The sequence below is a fragment of the Phocoena sinus genome, chromosome 14 (assembly GCF_008692025.1).
Source record: "Phocoena sinus isolate mPhoSin1 chromosome 14, mPhoSin1.pri, whole genome shotgun sequence".
Taxonomy (NCBI): Eukaryota; Metazoa; Chordata; class Mammalia; order Artiodactyla; family Phocoenidae; genus Phocoena; species Phocoena sinus.
The window spans coordinates 72,228,028-72,242,860 of NC_045776.1; the positions used below are offsets into that span (position 1 = coordinate 72,228,028).

At 54.1% G+C, this 14,833-nt stretch overlaps 1 protein-coding gene across 3 annotated transcripts; it reads right to left on the reverse strand.

Annotated features, from left to right (window-relative positions):
• Positions 1 to 319: 319 nt before the first annotated feature.
• On the reverse strand, positions 320 to 14,653 carry MMAB (metabolism of cobalamin associated B). Of its 3 annotated transcripts, none has more exons than XM_032603481.1 (9): positions 14,509 to 14,653; positions 13,103 to 13,164; positions 11,597 to 11,690; positions 8,875 to 8,932; positions 6,777 to 6,849; positions 6,428 to 6,525; positions 6,028 to 6,092; positions 4,197 to 4,256; positions 320 to 2,770 (listed from the first exon to the last, which is right to left on the reverse strand). In XM_032603481.1, the coding sequence occupies exons 1-9, from the start codon at positions 14,622 to 14,624 to the stop codon at positions 2,671 to 2,673; spliced, it is 726 nt and encodes a 241-aa protein (XP_032459372.1). In that variant the 5' UTR covers positions 14,625 to 14,653; the 3' UTR covers positions 320 to 2,670. The 3 variants fall into 3 exon arrangements, with proteins under 3 accessions (XP_032459372.1, XP_032459373.1, XP_032459371.1); XM_032603482.1 differs by having other exon boundaries at positions 321 to 2,744; positions 14,509 to 14,638; XM_032603480.1 differs by lacking the exons at positions 320 to 2,770; positions 4,197 to 4,256 and having other exon boundaries at positions 5,096 to 6,525; positions 14,509 to 14,645.
• Positions 14,654 to 14,833: the final 180 nt, after the last annotated feature.

A 14,833-nucleotide genomic window follows, 5' to 3' on the forward strand; every position in this document is an offset into this window, starting at 1 on the left:
CACAAGCTGGTTTGCAAGTCTGTTTCCCCCCTCCTGCCATAGACAGTGCCTCCCTCGGGGTTGCTGTGAGGTTTCAATGTGATGATGTTTGTGGAGCCCCTGGCCTGGGGCCTGGCATGTCAAGCCCTTCGACAATGCTGGCTGGTGGGCTTCTCGCCACTGGAATATCCAACCACCTCTGACTGTGGCCCTAAATACGATCCTGAGAGCCAGACCTGGACCAGGGAGAGGCAGGTGGAGCACTTTCTTGGGTGCAAAAGGTATGGGAACACCCCCAAATCCAGGAAGCGAGAGAAATAACTTTTGTGCAATTTTTTTTTACAGAATTTATTCCACTGCAGTATTTTTTTTTTAGGATTTTTTTTTGATGTGGACCATTTTTAAAATCTTTATTGAATTTGTTACAATATTGCTTCTGTTTTATGTTTTTGGTTTTTTTGGCCGCAAGGTATTTGGGACCTTAGCTCCCTGACCAGGGATCGAACCCACACCCCCTGCACTGGAAGGTGAAGTCTTAACCACTGGACCACCAGGGAAATCCCTCACCGCGATATTTTTAAAAATCAAATTTATGCAAAAACAAAATCTATGATCGACAAGGTATCACCATTATATATAAAAACAGCCTGCCATTTCTCTCCCGACCTGCGTTGCTGTGTGATGCGGATGACCATTTACAAGGGTTGACAGCGGTTGCAGACGGGCTTTATATACAGTCATGTGTTTCGATCATGGAGTTTTCATTAACTTTTCCCACTGGGTTCGAGACCGAGGAGGATGTTTTGCTAAGTGTACGGGGGTGAACACATTTTTCCTTTTGCTTCCAGCTCCCACATGGCTATGTAAGGTACGGCAGAGGAGCGAAAGTTTCAAACTGACCCGTCCCCTGGGCGAGCCCTTCCCCAGCAGGCCGCCTCAGTTCTTCCCAGGTCAGTGGCACAGGACATGCCTGCACCTGCATGTTTCTCAGGGGTGTTTGTTTCTCGGGGATGTTTGCTGGTGGAAGGGAATGATGCAGGGGGCGTGGGACCTGGGAACCCAGAGTTACCATCTGGCCTGCGACAGCCCCTCCCAGCAAGGGCTGCTGGGGAGGGGATATGGCTACAGGAAAAGGCCTTGTTTCAGAGATCATCCCATGAGGACGCTGTATCTACTCGAAGAACTCCTCTTGTCCTTTGCAGATGTTTCACTACAGTGGGGAATGTGGGACTTTTTATTATGTACGTCCTGCTCCTTCCAGGAAGATGCTAAGGTGTGGGCAGGACCTAGTCACTTGATGGATTTGCTGTGAGCTCTTGGAACATAACCCTCCCCGGTCCAGCCTGAGTGCCTGCCCGACAGTGAACCACCTTTAGCCTGTTCCGTAATGTTCTCAGTTCTGTTCACACAGGCCGAGTGCCCACCATGCACCAGACCTGGCGCCAACTGCTGGCCGGGGCCACTTCCTGGAGGGTTTTCACTTTCACTCACGGTCACCTGCACCTCAGCCACTTTGCTCAAGTCCAGGAACGAAAGGACCCAGAAGGGACGAGATAATGATGTTCCTCCAGCAAAATGAGCAGGTAAGGTGGTTAAGAACGAAAGCAAAGCTAGCACAAAACTCATCATTTTAATGTTTCCTAACTGATGGCAAGGATGGCTGGAGGGACCAGACTTCCGAGCTTCAGGCTAATAAATGATGGCTGGATGGAGTTCACTGGGCGGTTCCGCCCTGACAGTTAGTGAGAGCCTGCCCTTCCCAAGTTGTTTCCTGCAATTAGTGGCGTGGAGTCTTCAGGTTCTCAGGGCTGCCTCCTCACCCTTCATAAATATCCCCCTTCCCAAGGACACACCTGGCACTGGCAGGGTCACTTCCTAGCGAGCGGGAGCAGCAGTGACAACTGAAATAAAATACAGCTGTGGCCTGGATCTCAGAGGCATAAACCAGCCAAGTGCAACATCAGAGAAGTAGGTCTGGTCTGTATCAGCCTCGCTGGAAACATAAGAGCTTATAGTCTGAAGCTGAACGCAGTTCACCTCTGACCCTGGACGCCACCTGCCCGGGCAGGACATGCCCTCATTAAAGTGGTGGTGTTCCTCTCCCCGGGATGTCCGTCCCTTGATGGAGGAAGGCTCCCCTTTAGAGAAGATTCTCCAGGCTGCACCCTCGCCACACATGCACTTCAGTCCAAGTGTTTCCGAGGCCTCGCCTGTCAGTCTGCAGACGTCCTTCCCCCTTGATGAGTGGCTCAGAGGTGACTAAACTCCAAATCCTGTCTGCCTTACTCTTTATAAATGTGACGTTTTAAAGCCCCTTTGGCACAGGTAGATCACAATTACATTTCCAAGGGCCTCTGGTACCATTCCAAATGAGCTGCCAGTGGAGGGCATCTGTCTCTCTCTCTCTCTCTCACACACCCACACCCCCCCCACACACACACCCCCTCAAGCCTTTCCCACTTTTATTCTTTTTTGGAAGGCTGAGGAGAGCCCAGGGGAGGGGGCTGGAATTCTCCACCGGCCTCAGGAAGTGGGGGGCCCTGAGAGGAAGCGGAGTCTGGACAAAAGACCAGCTTCTGGCCCCTCTGGGTGAGATCTTCAGGAATCAGGACACGAGGGCAAAGTCTTCCTTTCCCGTTGTCACTGTAGAGGAGTCTGCAAAGCTCCCTTTTTCCATTATTTCCAAGCGCCTCAGGCATGGACCGACAAGTCATTTTTCTTGTATATTTTTTCTGGATTCCCCTCCTTCATGGCTGTGTATCTGGCTAACGTGAAGAGATAGTCACTGAGTCTGGAGGGGCAGAAGGCAAATGGAATGATCTGAAATGAGAGATCAATGCTAACAGGGTCCTCCCTATATTAGCCTTCTAGGAGGAAATATCAGTCACGTGCCCCAGGAGCATCGGGTGGGACAGCGGGTGCTCAGCCAACCTGGGCTTGATGGATGGCGCTCCAGGCCAGCTTCCTGAGAGCCCAGTGCCCAACTCTGGCGCCAGGGCTGGGGTGGTTCCTGCAGGATGAGGCCACTACCCTGTCTGACCTCACAGGGCTGGTGACTTTGGACCACTCCCTGGTTTCTGCACCTTCCAGTGAACAGGCCTGGTGCCTCCCAAACTGGGGTGTGCACACAAGTCAACTGGGGATCCTGGTGACATGCAGATCAGATTCTGATTCGGGAGGACTGGCTGGGCCAGGCCCAGGATTTGGCAGGTCTAAACTGTGCCCAGGTGATTCTGGTGCTGCTGGTCTACTCTTTGAGTAGAGGGAGCCTAGAGCAGGCTTCTCAACCTCGGCACTAGTGACATTCGGGATCATTCCTTGTGGCTGGGTGATTCTTCGTGGGAGGAAGAGGGAGCTGTTGTGTGCATTGTAGGACACTGGGCAGCACCCCAGCCCCCAACCACTTGTCTCCAGACATTGCCAGACATCCTGGTTGAGAAGCACTGGCCTGGAATGTTCTAGTGGGCTAGACCCTAGTGCCCCCCTCCCTTCATTCTTTGACCCGGCGGTGATGGGGCCTCTGGGCAGGGCTGGGTGGGGAGGGAAACAGGAGAGGCAGCAGCGAGCCTGCCCCTCAGCGGCTGGCAGTTAGCTTGCGAAGCTGCCCTGTGCTCTCCCTTGTTTCCGGGCCGCACTGACCCCACCCTCCTCTTCTCTCCCTGCCCCAACCCTACCCCGAGGCCAGCTCCATGGCAGGTCCTGCTGGAACCTTCCCTGACCCGTGCCCGCTCCTGGAACCATGCCCCCCTCCTCCTGATGCCTGGCTGTCTCTCCGGGAGTGTGGTGGGGGACTGGGCAGTGGAAGAGACTCCGCTCTGGGTGATCACCCCCGCCGCAGAGCTGTCATATGCTGGTTCCTCATCTGTGCGGTGATGCCTTCCTTGCTAAGAGAACGAACTGGCTCAGCCCACACAACCTACATGGCTGGAAGGCTCCCCAGGATCACTACTGTGACATGAACAGAACGGTCCTCACTCCCCTCCCAGGAGGAAAGGAGCTGGTCAGGACCATCAAAGCCCAGGCCATGTCCTGGGGGAGGAGTGACCACATCAAGGGGCCAGACCCTGGCTGTGAGGTCACTTTCTGGACCCCAGGCAGCTCCTGGGGTCCCTCAGCTCTCAGCCCTGGCCTGGCCCACGCTGGAGCCGCACGAGCCAGGGCTGGAGCCACGAAGTGCCTACTTTTTCAGAAAGACTCTCCAGATCCCATCTGAGTACCTGTTTAAGAACTTGGCCACGTTTGCATCCGTCTCACCGGACTGGACAAGAGGCACCACGCTAGAAGGGGAGGAAACACAGCATCACACTACGTTATAGGCTCAACACGCTTGGGGGCAGGAGCTGCGTCCTGAGTCAGCATTTCACTCCCGCTGCAGCCTCGCCAGTCTGTGCAGACACGCTAGATGGTGCTGTCTGCTGAGTGCTAGTGAGCTGGCAGCCCCTCCACGCGAGTCGCCTCTGCTACGTAACTCCTGCTGGGAGGTGCTCGCCCCAAACTGAGGCCCCAGGTTTGTGTCTCCTGCCCCAGGGGCTTTGTCACCTGGGCACGGGTTTGGTGTCCTCAGGACCGCCCCCCTCCGACCCCTGCTCGGCCATTCCCTGATGTTGGGCCTTTGGGTTGTTTCCAGTTTTTTGCTACTATGAGCACTGCTGATGTGGACAGCTTTGTACAAATGACTTTTTTCCTTTTGAAGCTGAAGCTCTTTTGTGACTCGGCATCACTTTAGGAACCACTTGGCCCCAAGGGCCTTTCATGAAAAGTGAAATCTTTATGACATGGGGCTATGGACAGAGCTCAGGTATGGAGCAGACACACCTGGGCTCAAATCCAGACTCTGCCATGGACCACCCAGGTGACCCTGGCCACGGTGTCACCTCTGAGCCCCAGCGTCCTGACTCCAGTAGAGTGGGGGCTGCCACCACCTCTCTCCCAAGGTTACCACAAGGAATCAATGAAATAATGGACACAAAGTGCCCAGCACGGTCCTGCCGGTTATATAAAGCAGGGCTTTATTCCCATTTCTCTGTAAAGCCGGCTGGCAGCCTGGCCTATGAGTGGTGTAAGTGGAGATGTTGCAATTACTCTTTTTTTTTTTTTAATTTATTATTTATTTTTTTGCGGTATGCGGGCCTCTCACTGTTGTGGCCTCTCCCGTTGCAGAGCACAGGCTCGGGATGTGCAGGCTCAGTGGCCATGGCTCACGGGCCCAGCCGCTCCGCAGCATGTGGGATCTTCCCGGACCGGGGCACGAACCCGTGTCCCCTGCATCGGCAGGCGGACGCTCAACCACTGCGCCACCAGGGAAGCCCCGCAATTACTCTTTTAAAGTTTCCTTGAAAAGGCAGTCAGGAGCTTCTGGCGGGGGGCGGGGGGGTCCCTCCTCTCCTGACTCTGAGTTGGGGGATTGGGGTAGCAGGTGGCTGGTCTGGGCCCTTCTTCACCCAGCAGCCAGCATGTCATCTCATGGCCTAAAACCCATCAATGGCTCGCAGGATAAATGCAGAGCTCTCGGGGCACATGAGGCCCTGCCCGGCCTGGCCTCAGCTCAGCCTCTAGCCTCGTCATGCCTCACGCCCCTCACTCTGGACCAGACACTCGGCATCCTTTGTGTGTGTTCCATGCAGACTGCCGCCTCTGCCCTTGCTGTCCCCTCACCCTGGGCACTCTGTCCACTGTGCCCCCAGTACCCCCCATGCCCAGTCCCAGGCTGGGTCACTCTGGTGCCAAGTACCCTCCCTCATAGCTCTTATCATGGTGTGGAGCTTTTCAATCCTTTCTGCTCAGCTGAGACCACCCCCACCATTTAGATTAACCCCAGGAACAGGGAGTCCTCACTGAATACGCACCTGAATTTCATACCACGTGAGTGTTATTATAATTACAAATAATCACCTAGACCCGCTGGGCCTCCCCCTCCCCTTTCCTGGAGCTGCCTGCTTCTGCACAAGCTCTGATCCCGACGTGCTGTTCCGCCCCCACCCCACCACCCCCGTCAGGATCACTGTCTCTCTGCCCAGGCCGCGCTCCCTCGGCCCCGCACCCCAGTACCGTCTCTCAGCTCGGCGGCACACGGCCCGACAGAGATGCAGTGCGGAGCTGCTCTTGCCTCCGGACTGAAAGGAGAAAGCAGGTGTTGGCTGGAAGGGCAGGGGGAGGGTGCCCACTACAGGCAGGGAGCCTGGATGGATGGAGGGACACACAGGCCCCGCCCACAACAGGCAGTGTTCTGTCTCCAGGGGCCCTGCCAGGGCACACCCACTGGGTACCCCTCTCCAAAGCAGGCAGGACTGGGGAGGGAGCCGTGACGGTCTGGAGGGGACTTGGGGGCTGGGGGAAAGCTTCTGTCGCTGTTAAAAATTAAAAGTGGGGAGGCTGAATCCCTGCCTGTGTGTTTTGGGCAACACACTGGCCCGCAGCCACCCCCAGGTTGAGGCAGCCCAGTACCTACAGGCAGGATGAAAGCCGTGAGCGGGGGCAGCTGGCTGGAGTATCTGTCGATCCACTGCTCCAGCTCCAGGATGGGCCCTGCCTCGAACGTGGCATGTTCTGTGGAGCCAAGGAGAAGGACATGGCCGTGAGGCCACTGCCCCAGGATCACAAGGAACCCACCCCGTCCCTTCTGCCTGGGTGCCCGCCAACCATTCCCCTGGCTCAGAGGGACCCTCCGTCTCAGGCTGCACAGGCCAGGTTGACAGGGGTCCCAGACAACACCCAGGACAGAATCACTCCCCCCGCCCACGGGCCCAGGCCCCCCGGGGCCCTCTGAGCACACACAGTGGGTTCAGGGAGGGAATTACTTAAGTGAGCCTCCCTGGCTGAGGAGCGCGGTGTTGCCAGTGCAGAGCCGACGTCCTGCAGGGAGCATTGGATCTGGGAAGGAATGGGAGGCGTGGGTGAAGACCCTGTCACGCAGGCCAAGCGGGGCTCTCGTGCGTCCACGTGCAGGGCTGGGCCTGCCGGGAGCTGTCAGGCCTCTAAGGAGCCGGCATTTACAAAGGCTAATCAGCAAACTCTGTGTGAACCTGCAGCGCAGCACGTCGGCCCTGTTGGGAGGGGCCCTGGCTCCCTTGGAACGCCTGGGTGACGCAGACGGGGAGTGTCAAGCACCCAGGGATAGTCGGGAGGAGTCTTCTCACCCCGACCCTCCTCTCCCATGTGCCGGGCACTTCGAGGGCTTTTTCTTTTCTCTAAACTGACGGCCTTGGTTTTCTAACCTATAACACTTGGGCGGAGAGACCCAAATTGACAGTGCTTTTTAAACTGTACAGGACAGGGCTGTGCCCTCTGATGAGACAGCCACCGTGGCAGTGTGCCGGGAGCAGGACACGGTCGGTGAGAGTAGACGGTGCCCACCTGGGAGTGGACTGGAGCCCTGTTGAGCCGCCGAGCAAGCAGACTCTGGGTAAGTTCCCTGACCTCGTGGTGTCTCTGCGGCTTCCAATGGAAAGGGGCGTCACAGTACTACTCCGCCAGCGGCCACCTGCAGCGTTTACCCCGGGGGCTGGAGAGAGGTGGCCCCAGTCTGGGAATCCGATCCCAGCCCCGCTGATTCCTGGCTGTGCGGCCTTGGGCTGGGCCTCAGTTTTGTCCTCTGTAAAACGTGAGGGCTGGCCTCCACCTCATGGGCTTCTGCAGGGAGAGCCGGGAACAGGCTGCCTGGCCTGCCATAGGCCTGGAGCAGCTCCCCGCTCAGAGGTGAGCACGGCAGACAGAAACGACCACTGTAGACGCCAGCAATTCCTCATTCTGAGGCTGAAGACCAGTCTCCCTCATACAGGAGGTGCCTCATTCATAGAACGTTCCAGCAGTTTAGGCCTCCCATCTTTCTGCAGCCCCTCACTACCCTGTGTCTGCTCCCAGGGGCCCCAGTGGGCTCCAGCCTGGCCTGGAGGACTGAAGCAGGCCGAGCGCTGACCCTCCAGGGAGCAGCTGACTCAGGTCAGCACGCAGACTAAAACCCCAGGTACATTCTCCATGTTCTGGGGGTGATGGCCCTGCCTCTATTTCTGAAGTCCTCTCTGTGGGGCAGAGCCCCTGCTGCCTCTTAAGGAACAGAACAGTAATTCTAAGAACCCTACCATCCCCCCCGCCGAGGGCTAACCACAGCTGGGCCTTTCAAGTCTCTCAACCTCAGGGCCACTGACATTTTGGCCCAGGTCATCCTCTGTCATGGGGCCCGTCCTGTGCGTTGTAGGACGTTTAGCCGCATCCCTGCCTCTACGCACTAGGTCCCAGTAGCACCTCCACCTCCAATGTGACAACTTAAAACATCTCCAGAGGGCTTCCCTGGTGGCGCTAGGGGTTGGGAACCTGCCTGCTAATGCAGGGAACACGGGTTCGAGCCCTGGTCTGGGAAGATCCCACATGCCGCGGAGCAACTGGGCCCGTGAGCCACAACTACTGAGCCTGCGCGTCTGGAGCCTGTGCGTCTGGAGCCTGTGCTCTGCAACAAGAGAGGCCGAGACAGTGAAAGGCCCGCGCACCGCGATGAAGAGTGGACCCCGCTCGCCGCAACTAGAGAAAGCCCTCGCACAGAAACGACGACCCAACACTGCCAAAAATAAATAAATAAATTTATAAAAAAAAAAAAAAAAAAAAAAAAAAAACATCTCCAGACATTGCCCTGTGTCCCCTGAGGGGCAGAACTGCCCTGGGCTGAGACCACTGCCCTTCACATTTCCCTCTCTGAGGCCAAACCTCACCACTCGCCTGTGAGGGAGGGTCATCTCTGTGTGTCCCCATCTTACAGATGAAGAAACTGAGGCTCACAGAGGGTAAGTGGACTAGTCCCAGGTGACACAGAAAGGAACTGATGGTCAGTTGGCAAATCCAGTTATGGCCACCAGGCCTCGGGGTTGGAAAAATCCCAGCTCGGGGTGAGACAATGTTACTCACTTTCTGAAGCTCTTCCACAAACGGGTGGCCCTTTTCTGCAATTAATTCCATAGCAAACCTGTGAGGAAGAAGGAAGAATTTGCCTCAAATATAACATCCCCAGGCCCTGTCTTGCTGGAAGGCAATACATTCTCAGGGGATTGGCCATTTTGCTAATTGAGCTGTCACAGGAAGGCCGTTGTTTTCTTGCTGACATTGAGAACATCGTAACCTTCCATGTGGTTGGAGGTATTTGTTTTTCGCCGCTCATCCAGCCAACAACTCCTCTTTCAGTGCCTACTCTGGCCAGGTCCAGGTGATTCAGTATGAACAGAGGTGACACAGGCTCCGTTAGGCAGGACAGGGAGATGTGAATCAGATGTCACACGACTGACAGTGAAGTTGCAAACTGAGGTCAGTGCTCTGAAGGAAAGGGTGAGAGTCCTGGGATATTTGGCCTTGATTAGGGTTCAGGGAGGGCTTCCTGGAGGAAGCGATGCTGGAGGTGGGACTCTGAAGGCTGAGTAGGAGTTCGCTGGTAAGGCTGGGTGGGGCAGGAAAATCAAAGTGCCCCCGATGCAGGTCAGGACTGTGGCCCTGGCCTCCCTCAGAACACTGCACCCTCTTCTGTACCAGTCAGGGTCCTGGCCGGGCAGTGGTGTGTTTGAAGGGTTCCTGGAGAAAAGCTTCACGAAGGGACTGCTGACAGAGCGGGAAGGCTTATGGGAACTGTGGATGGATGGCAGAGATGAGCAAAAGCAAGAGCCTGAAGGGGCAAGGGAGGGTCAAAGGTGCTACCAACCCTGGAGAGAGCTGCATTCTGGGCAGAGGCCATCGCCAGGAGCTGGGCAGCTGGGAGAAAGCAGTGGAAAGCCCCACAACTGCCAGAGCCGCACAGGGCTGGGGGCGGGGTCACACATACCCCTACCCCTCTCACCCTCGTCCGATCTCCTGCTGGTGCTGCCCATTGGTTGGACCAACTCTAAAGCCAGAGGACAAGGGAATCGGGGTGAGACCATCTCCAGGCCAGCCTCCCAGGCACAGGAGAATGGCTTTGAAAGGACAAAAGAAGAACGACTGTGCATCTTCTAGCCCATCTTACAATCAGAACTAAATAAGCACACACGTAAGCTGTCCCGCGTTGGTCTTCCCCTCTGGATGGTGAGGCGGGGGCGTATGCCTCAGGCCTGGCACATTGGAGATGCTCGGGAATATCTGCTCACCGAGGATGTTCCCACGACAGAGGCCAGCGGGAGGCCCCTCCCCATGCTCGCTCCATCCCCACTCCCACCACTTGTGGCTGCCCCTCCAGCGTCTGTCTGCTCCGCCCCGCCCGCTGCACCGCACCCCGCAGACCGCAGGCTCCATGAAGGCAGGGCTGAGGCTCCCCACTCAGCAGAGCCTGGCACACGCAGATGCTCCACCAACATCTGAGGATGGAAGAATCCACAACTGAGCTGTGGCCAGTCCCCTGCACCACATCACCTGAGGGATGATGGCCTGCTGATTTGCTAATTCTAAACAGCCGACGCTAGAACCCGCCTTCCCGCCCCTCTGCCCACTTCATCTTCTGTGCACTTCCCCCTCACCACACCCTTCTCACACACACCAAGGGGTCTGCCCTCTCTCCTCTGCTGGCAGACTAGCTACATTATCTTTCCTGAGAACCTCACTTAGGCCCATCACTGAGAAATGGCCACCATGAACAGGTAAGTTTTAATAAAATTATGATGATAATAATAGCTAGCATTATGATTGGTGCTAGGTACTGTCCTAAGGGGGAAACATGGAGTTCTCTCATTACATCCTCACAAGAACCCAATGAGATTGGATACTATTACTAGGATCACTTGACAGAATAGGAAACTGAGGCTCAGAGAGGCCAGGTGATTTGCCTGAAGTCACACAGCCAGTCAGCAGTGGGAGAGAATTTGAACCCAGGTCTGTCTGATTACCATGATCTTCACCCACAAGGCCGAGTCGGAACTTGTGAACTAGTACTTATAATAACTGCAGCTCATGCTGCCAACGGCTTGCTGAGCATGGTGGCCTGAACTTTGTTCTCAATTATTTGCGGCCCCTCCCACCCCTGCTGCTGTCACATGTGTCCACGTCCCTGGCTCTGGCCAATGAAATGTGAGCAGAGGTGGCGTGTCACTTTGTGGAAGCTTTAAGAGCCAGCGTGGGCATCACCGTGATCTTTCTTCCCTCTGCCACAATTACTGGTGTTGTTCTAGACAGAGGCTGTCCCACCAGCCCGGGTCCCAGAGTGAAGGCCAGGCAGAGAAGAAACATACCCAACCCACGATGGGCTTGAAGTGAGAGGATGAAATACGCCTTTGGTGGTTTAAGCCACGAAATGTGGGGGTTGTTTGTTACACCGGCATGGCCCGGCCGATCCTGACTACTTCTCCGAGTCCACCTTCTAAACTCTAGCTGTGTATATGCTTAAAAAATAAGCCTCCCGAAAGGGATCATGTCTGATGCCCTGTGTACTGTGCTCGACTCACCTGTCACTTTGCACATGCACCTCAACGGCACACACATACGAGCAGAATGAGGGAGCAGGGATGGAGGGGCGAGGCAGCATCATGCGGTGAGGGACAGAAGCCACAGGCCAAGGAAGGTTCATCGAGGGCTGGCAGCCTCTGGGACTGGCGGGCACTCTGGAGAGCTGCACATCAGTCATGCCCTCTAACAACCAACTCAAGCCCGACCTCAAGGCCAATCCCGTCCCCCTTACCCAATGGCTGAACTTAATTCATCTGTAGTTCCCACGGCTTCAAACACCTGGTCGTCTTTCGGTCTCCTTTCTCCGGTGAAGGTGCTGGAAAACCCTGTGAAAATGTTTTGCTGCCCAAATTAAAGAGTTTTTTTTCCTGATAAGCTCTTTTAAAGCATTTTTCCACTTGAAGGATAACATACACAGAAAAGTGCTCGAATCATAAGTGTACAAGTTGATGAACTGTTACTAACTGATATAGACCTCTGTGATCAGCATCTAGATCAAGAAATAAAATAGGAGCCTCACCCTAGAAGCCCCCGTGTCCCCGCTTTCAGTCACTGCCCCCCTCCCCAGGGGTAACCACTGTCCTCACTTATGTCCTGATATACTTTATTTATTTATTTATTTATTCTTGGCTGTGCTGCTTGGCTTGTGGGATTTTAGTTCCCCGACCAGGGACTGAACCCAGGTCCTTGGCAGTGAGAGCGTGGAGTCCTAACCACTGGACCGCCAGGGAATTCCGTCCCTGGAGTCTTTGGCTGGAGGGCATCAACACTGTCATCCCTTTGCATCTCTTCTTTTCTTATTATGATAACATAAACATAATGTAAAATTGGCCATTTTAACCATTTTTAAGTGTACAATGGCATTAAGTACATCTATGAATGTTTTTATCTTCTTACTACATAAATATACCTCCAAAGCAATAAATACTGGTAATCTGCGTGTTTTTTTTTGGGGGGGGGCCATGCCACGCAGCATGAGGGATCTTAGTTCCCCAACCAGGGATCAAACCCGCGCCCCCTGCAGTGGAAGCGCCAAGTTCAAACCACTGGACCGCGAGGGAAGTCCATGCGTGGTTTAAAACTTTAGAAAACGGTATCATACTGATATGTTCTTCTGCACCTTTTTTTTTCTGTACATTATGTTCTGGTATTTTTTTAAATTATCGAAGCAATATATGCTCATTACAAAATAAATAATAGAATAAAAGTATGTACAGGAAACAATGAAAGCCCGTCTATTCATTCCCCTCTCCCACAATTCAATCTCTCTCCCAGGTAACAGTCCAAGGTATAACCTTTCACAATGTTCTATGCACACCTGAACACACATATAAATACACACACACACTTTTATCGAGTGGATTCCAACTATTTGGATGTTCTGCAACTTGCTTTTATCACCTAATATATCTTGGGCATCTTTCATTTCACATCACATTTGGGTGATGCCTGTTGAGATCTGTCACATACTTTTAATGTCTGTAAAGAATTTGAAAGAACTTTAAAAAAATATTTTAAAGCTATTATTTAATTCTCATTCCAGAATTTTCCATCAATTTCTAGTGCCGCGTGGCATACAGGATCTTAGTTCCCTGACCAAGGATCGAACCCATGCCCCCTGCAGTAGAAGCGTGGAGTCTTAACCACTGGACTGCCAGGGAAGTCCTAGAATTTGGAAGAACTTTAAGATGGAATCTGCCATGTCTTTCTTTGCATTTTTCACCTGTCCCCACCCTACCTTTGTCTCCTGTTTTGGTGTAGATCTTGGGGAGCTTGGGTGTCTTTGAGGAAGGCTGTGGCCTAAGGAGAAATAAACATCAAGAGATGATGAGTGAGGATGGCATATATAATGGGGCACGTCCTTCAGTGGGTCACAGTTTGCTACCCATATCCTCAGAAGCAGCACTTACCCCCTTCTGCTTGGATCTCTTGAAATCTTTCCCCTCCGTTCCTCTTAGTTTTAAGCCCTTTGTGGGCAAGTTCTGTGTCTTGCCACACCCTTATCTGCAGAATAGCTGATGTAGTGCATTGCTCAATGCAGACGCTCTATAAATGTTGGCTGAAAGAATTTATCGATCACTTCCATAGTCTCTGCACTATGCTAAGTGAATTACAGGCATTATCTCCTTGAATTATCCCTGGAATCTTCCCAAGCACTACCTATGATGTTCATTTTTTTTTTTTTTTGCCGTATGCGGGCCTCTCACTGTTGTGGCCTCTCCCGTTGCAGAGCACAGGCTCCAGACGCGCAGGCCCAGCGGCCATGGCTCACGGGCCCATCCTCTCCGCGGCATGTGGGATCTTCCCGGACCGGGGCACGAACCCGCGTCCCCTACATCGGCAGGCGGACTCTCAACCACTGCGCCACCAGGGAAGCCCATTCATTTTGTTTTTGAGGAATCGGTAGCTGACGGGATGAGACTCACCCTCCTAGGTCACCACGGGAAGAAGCAGTAGGGCTGGGATTCTTGCCCAAGACTATCTTATTCGACACCCCAAAATTGTTACCTCTGCTCTACCAAGCCAGGGACTCTTGGAGGGAAAAATCCCTGGGCCATTACCATACTGTAAAGCTTCAAGTATACTCCGAAATGGAGAATTGCCAAAACAGGGTTCGAAAGCTGGCATTTTCAAATAGCAACACCTTTAATAAAGACTTCAACATTAAAATGTGACATTAGAAGGTTATTCAAAGGTTAAATTACTGGATCTGTGAAATAGATTAATCCATTATTATATCAGGTTCTAAGGTCCGGGAACAGGGTGCAAGTTTCAAGGCATATAATGACAGTCCTCTTAAGACCGCGCTGGTGTATCTCTGTGCCTTAAAGTATAAACTGCTTTGGAGATAGGTTAATTTCCGAATTGAGGCCCCTCCTGATTGTGGGGCCAGGCAAGATGACCCTCTTGGCTCACATGGGATATGCCCTGTCCTGATAGATGCTGGGCTTCGATTGGACTTGTCTTGTGCCAAGAAACCTCGGTCTCTGGCTTCCACGGAGCCCACGTTGCCACGGTGACGTCACGACTAAAGAGGACGTCACCTGGCGATTGCTGCGGTGACCTCCCAGCGGTTTGACGTAACCACGGCGACAACATAACTCAGGGCAGATGCCTGAGTTACCCTCCCAGCCAGGTACTCACCTGTCCCCGTCTTCCACGCCCTGGGGGCCGCGGCTCTGGAAACGGGGACACAATAGCTTGCGGGCGCCGAGGCACCCGCGCAAGCCAAGGCGAACTCCCAGACCCCACACAGCCATGCTCCAGGGCTCTGGTAGGGGACTGACCCTGCCAGGCTCCCGTCCAGATCCCGGGGTGACTCCACCTACCTCCGGCCGCGCCACCCATCAGCCGCCATCTTCCATTGGTCCGTGGCTCTCTCCCCAGGGCGGGACACTCCCAGAGACTTGTTTCTCATTGGTTCACGGAAGGAGATGGGCGGGGAAACCCGTGAGGACTTAGTTAGCAA

Bases quoted from the DNA above. Each gene is read 5' to 3' on its own strand.
- MMAB (XM_032603480.1), bottom strand. From the start codon at position 14,624: ATGGCTGTGTGGGGTCTGGGAGTTCGCCTTGGCTTGCGCGGGTGCCTC. The intron at 8,933-11,596 runs GTAAGGGGGACG...TCTTCCTCACAG, and splicing joins GAATTAAGTTCAGCCATTGG to GTTTGCTATGGAATTAATTG. The intron at 6,526-6,776 runs GTAATTCCCTCC...TTGGCTCCACAG, and splicing joins AGCCAGGGAGGCTCACTTAA to AACATGCCACGTTCGAGGCA.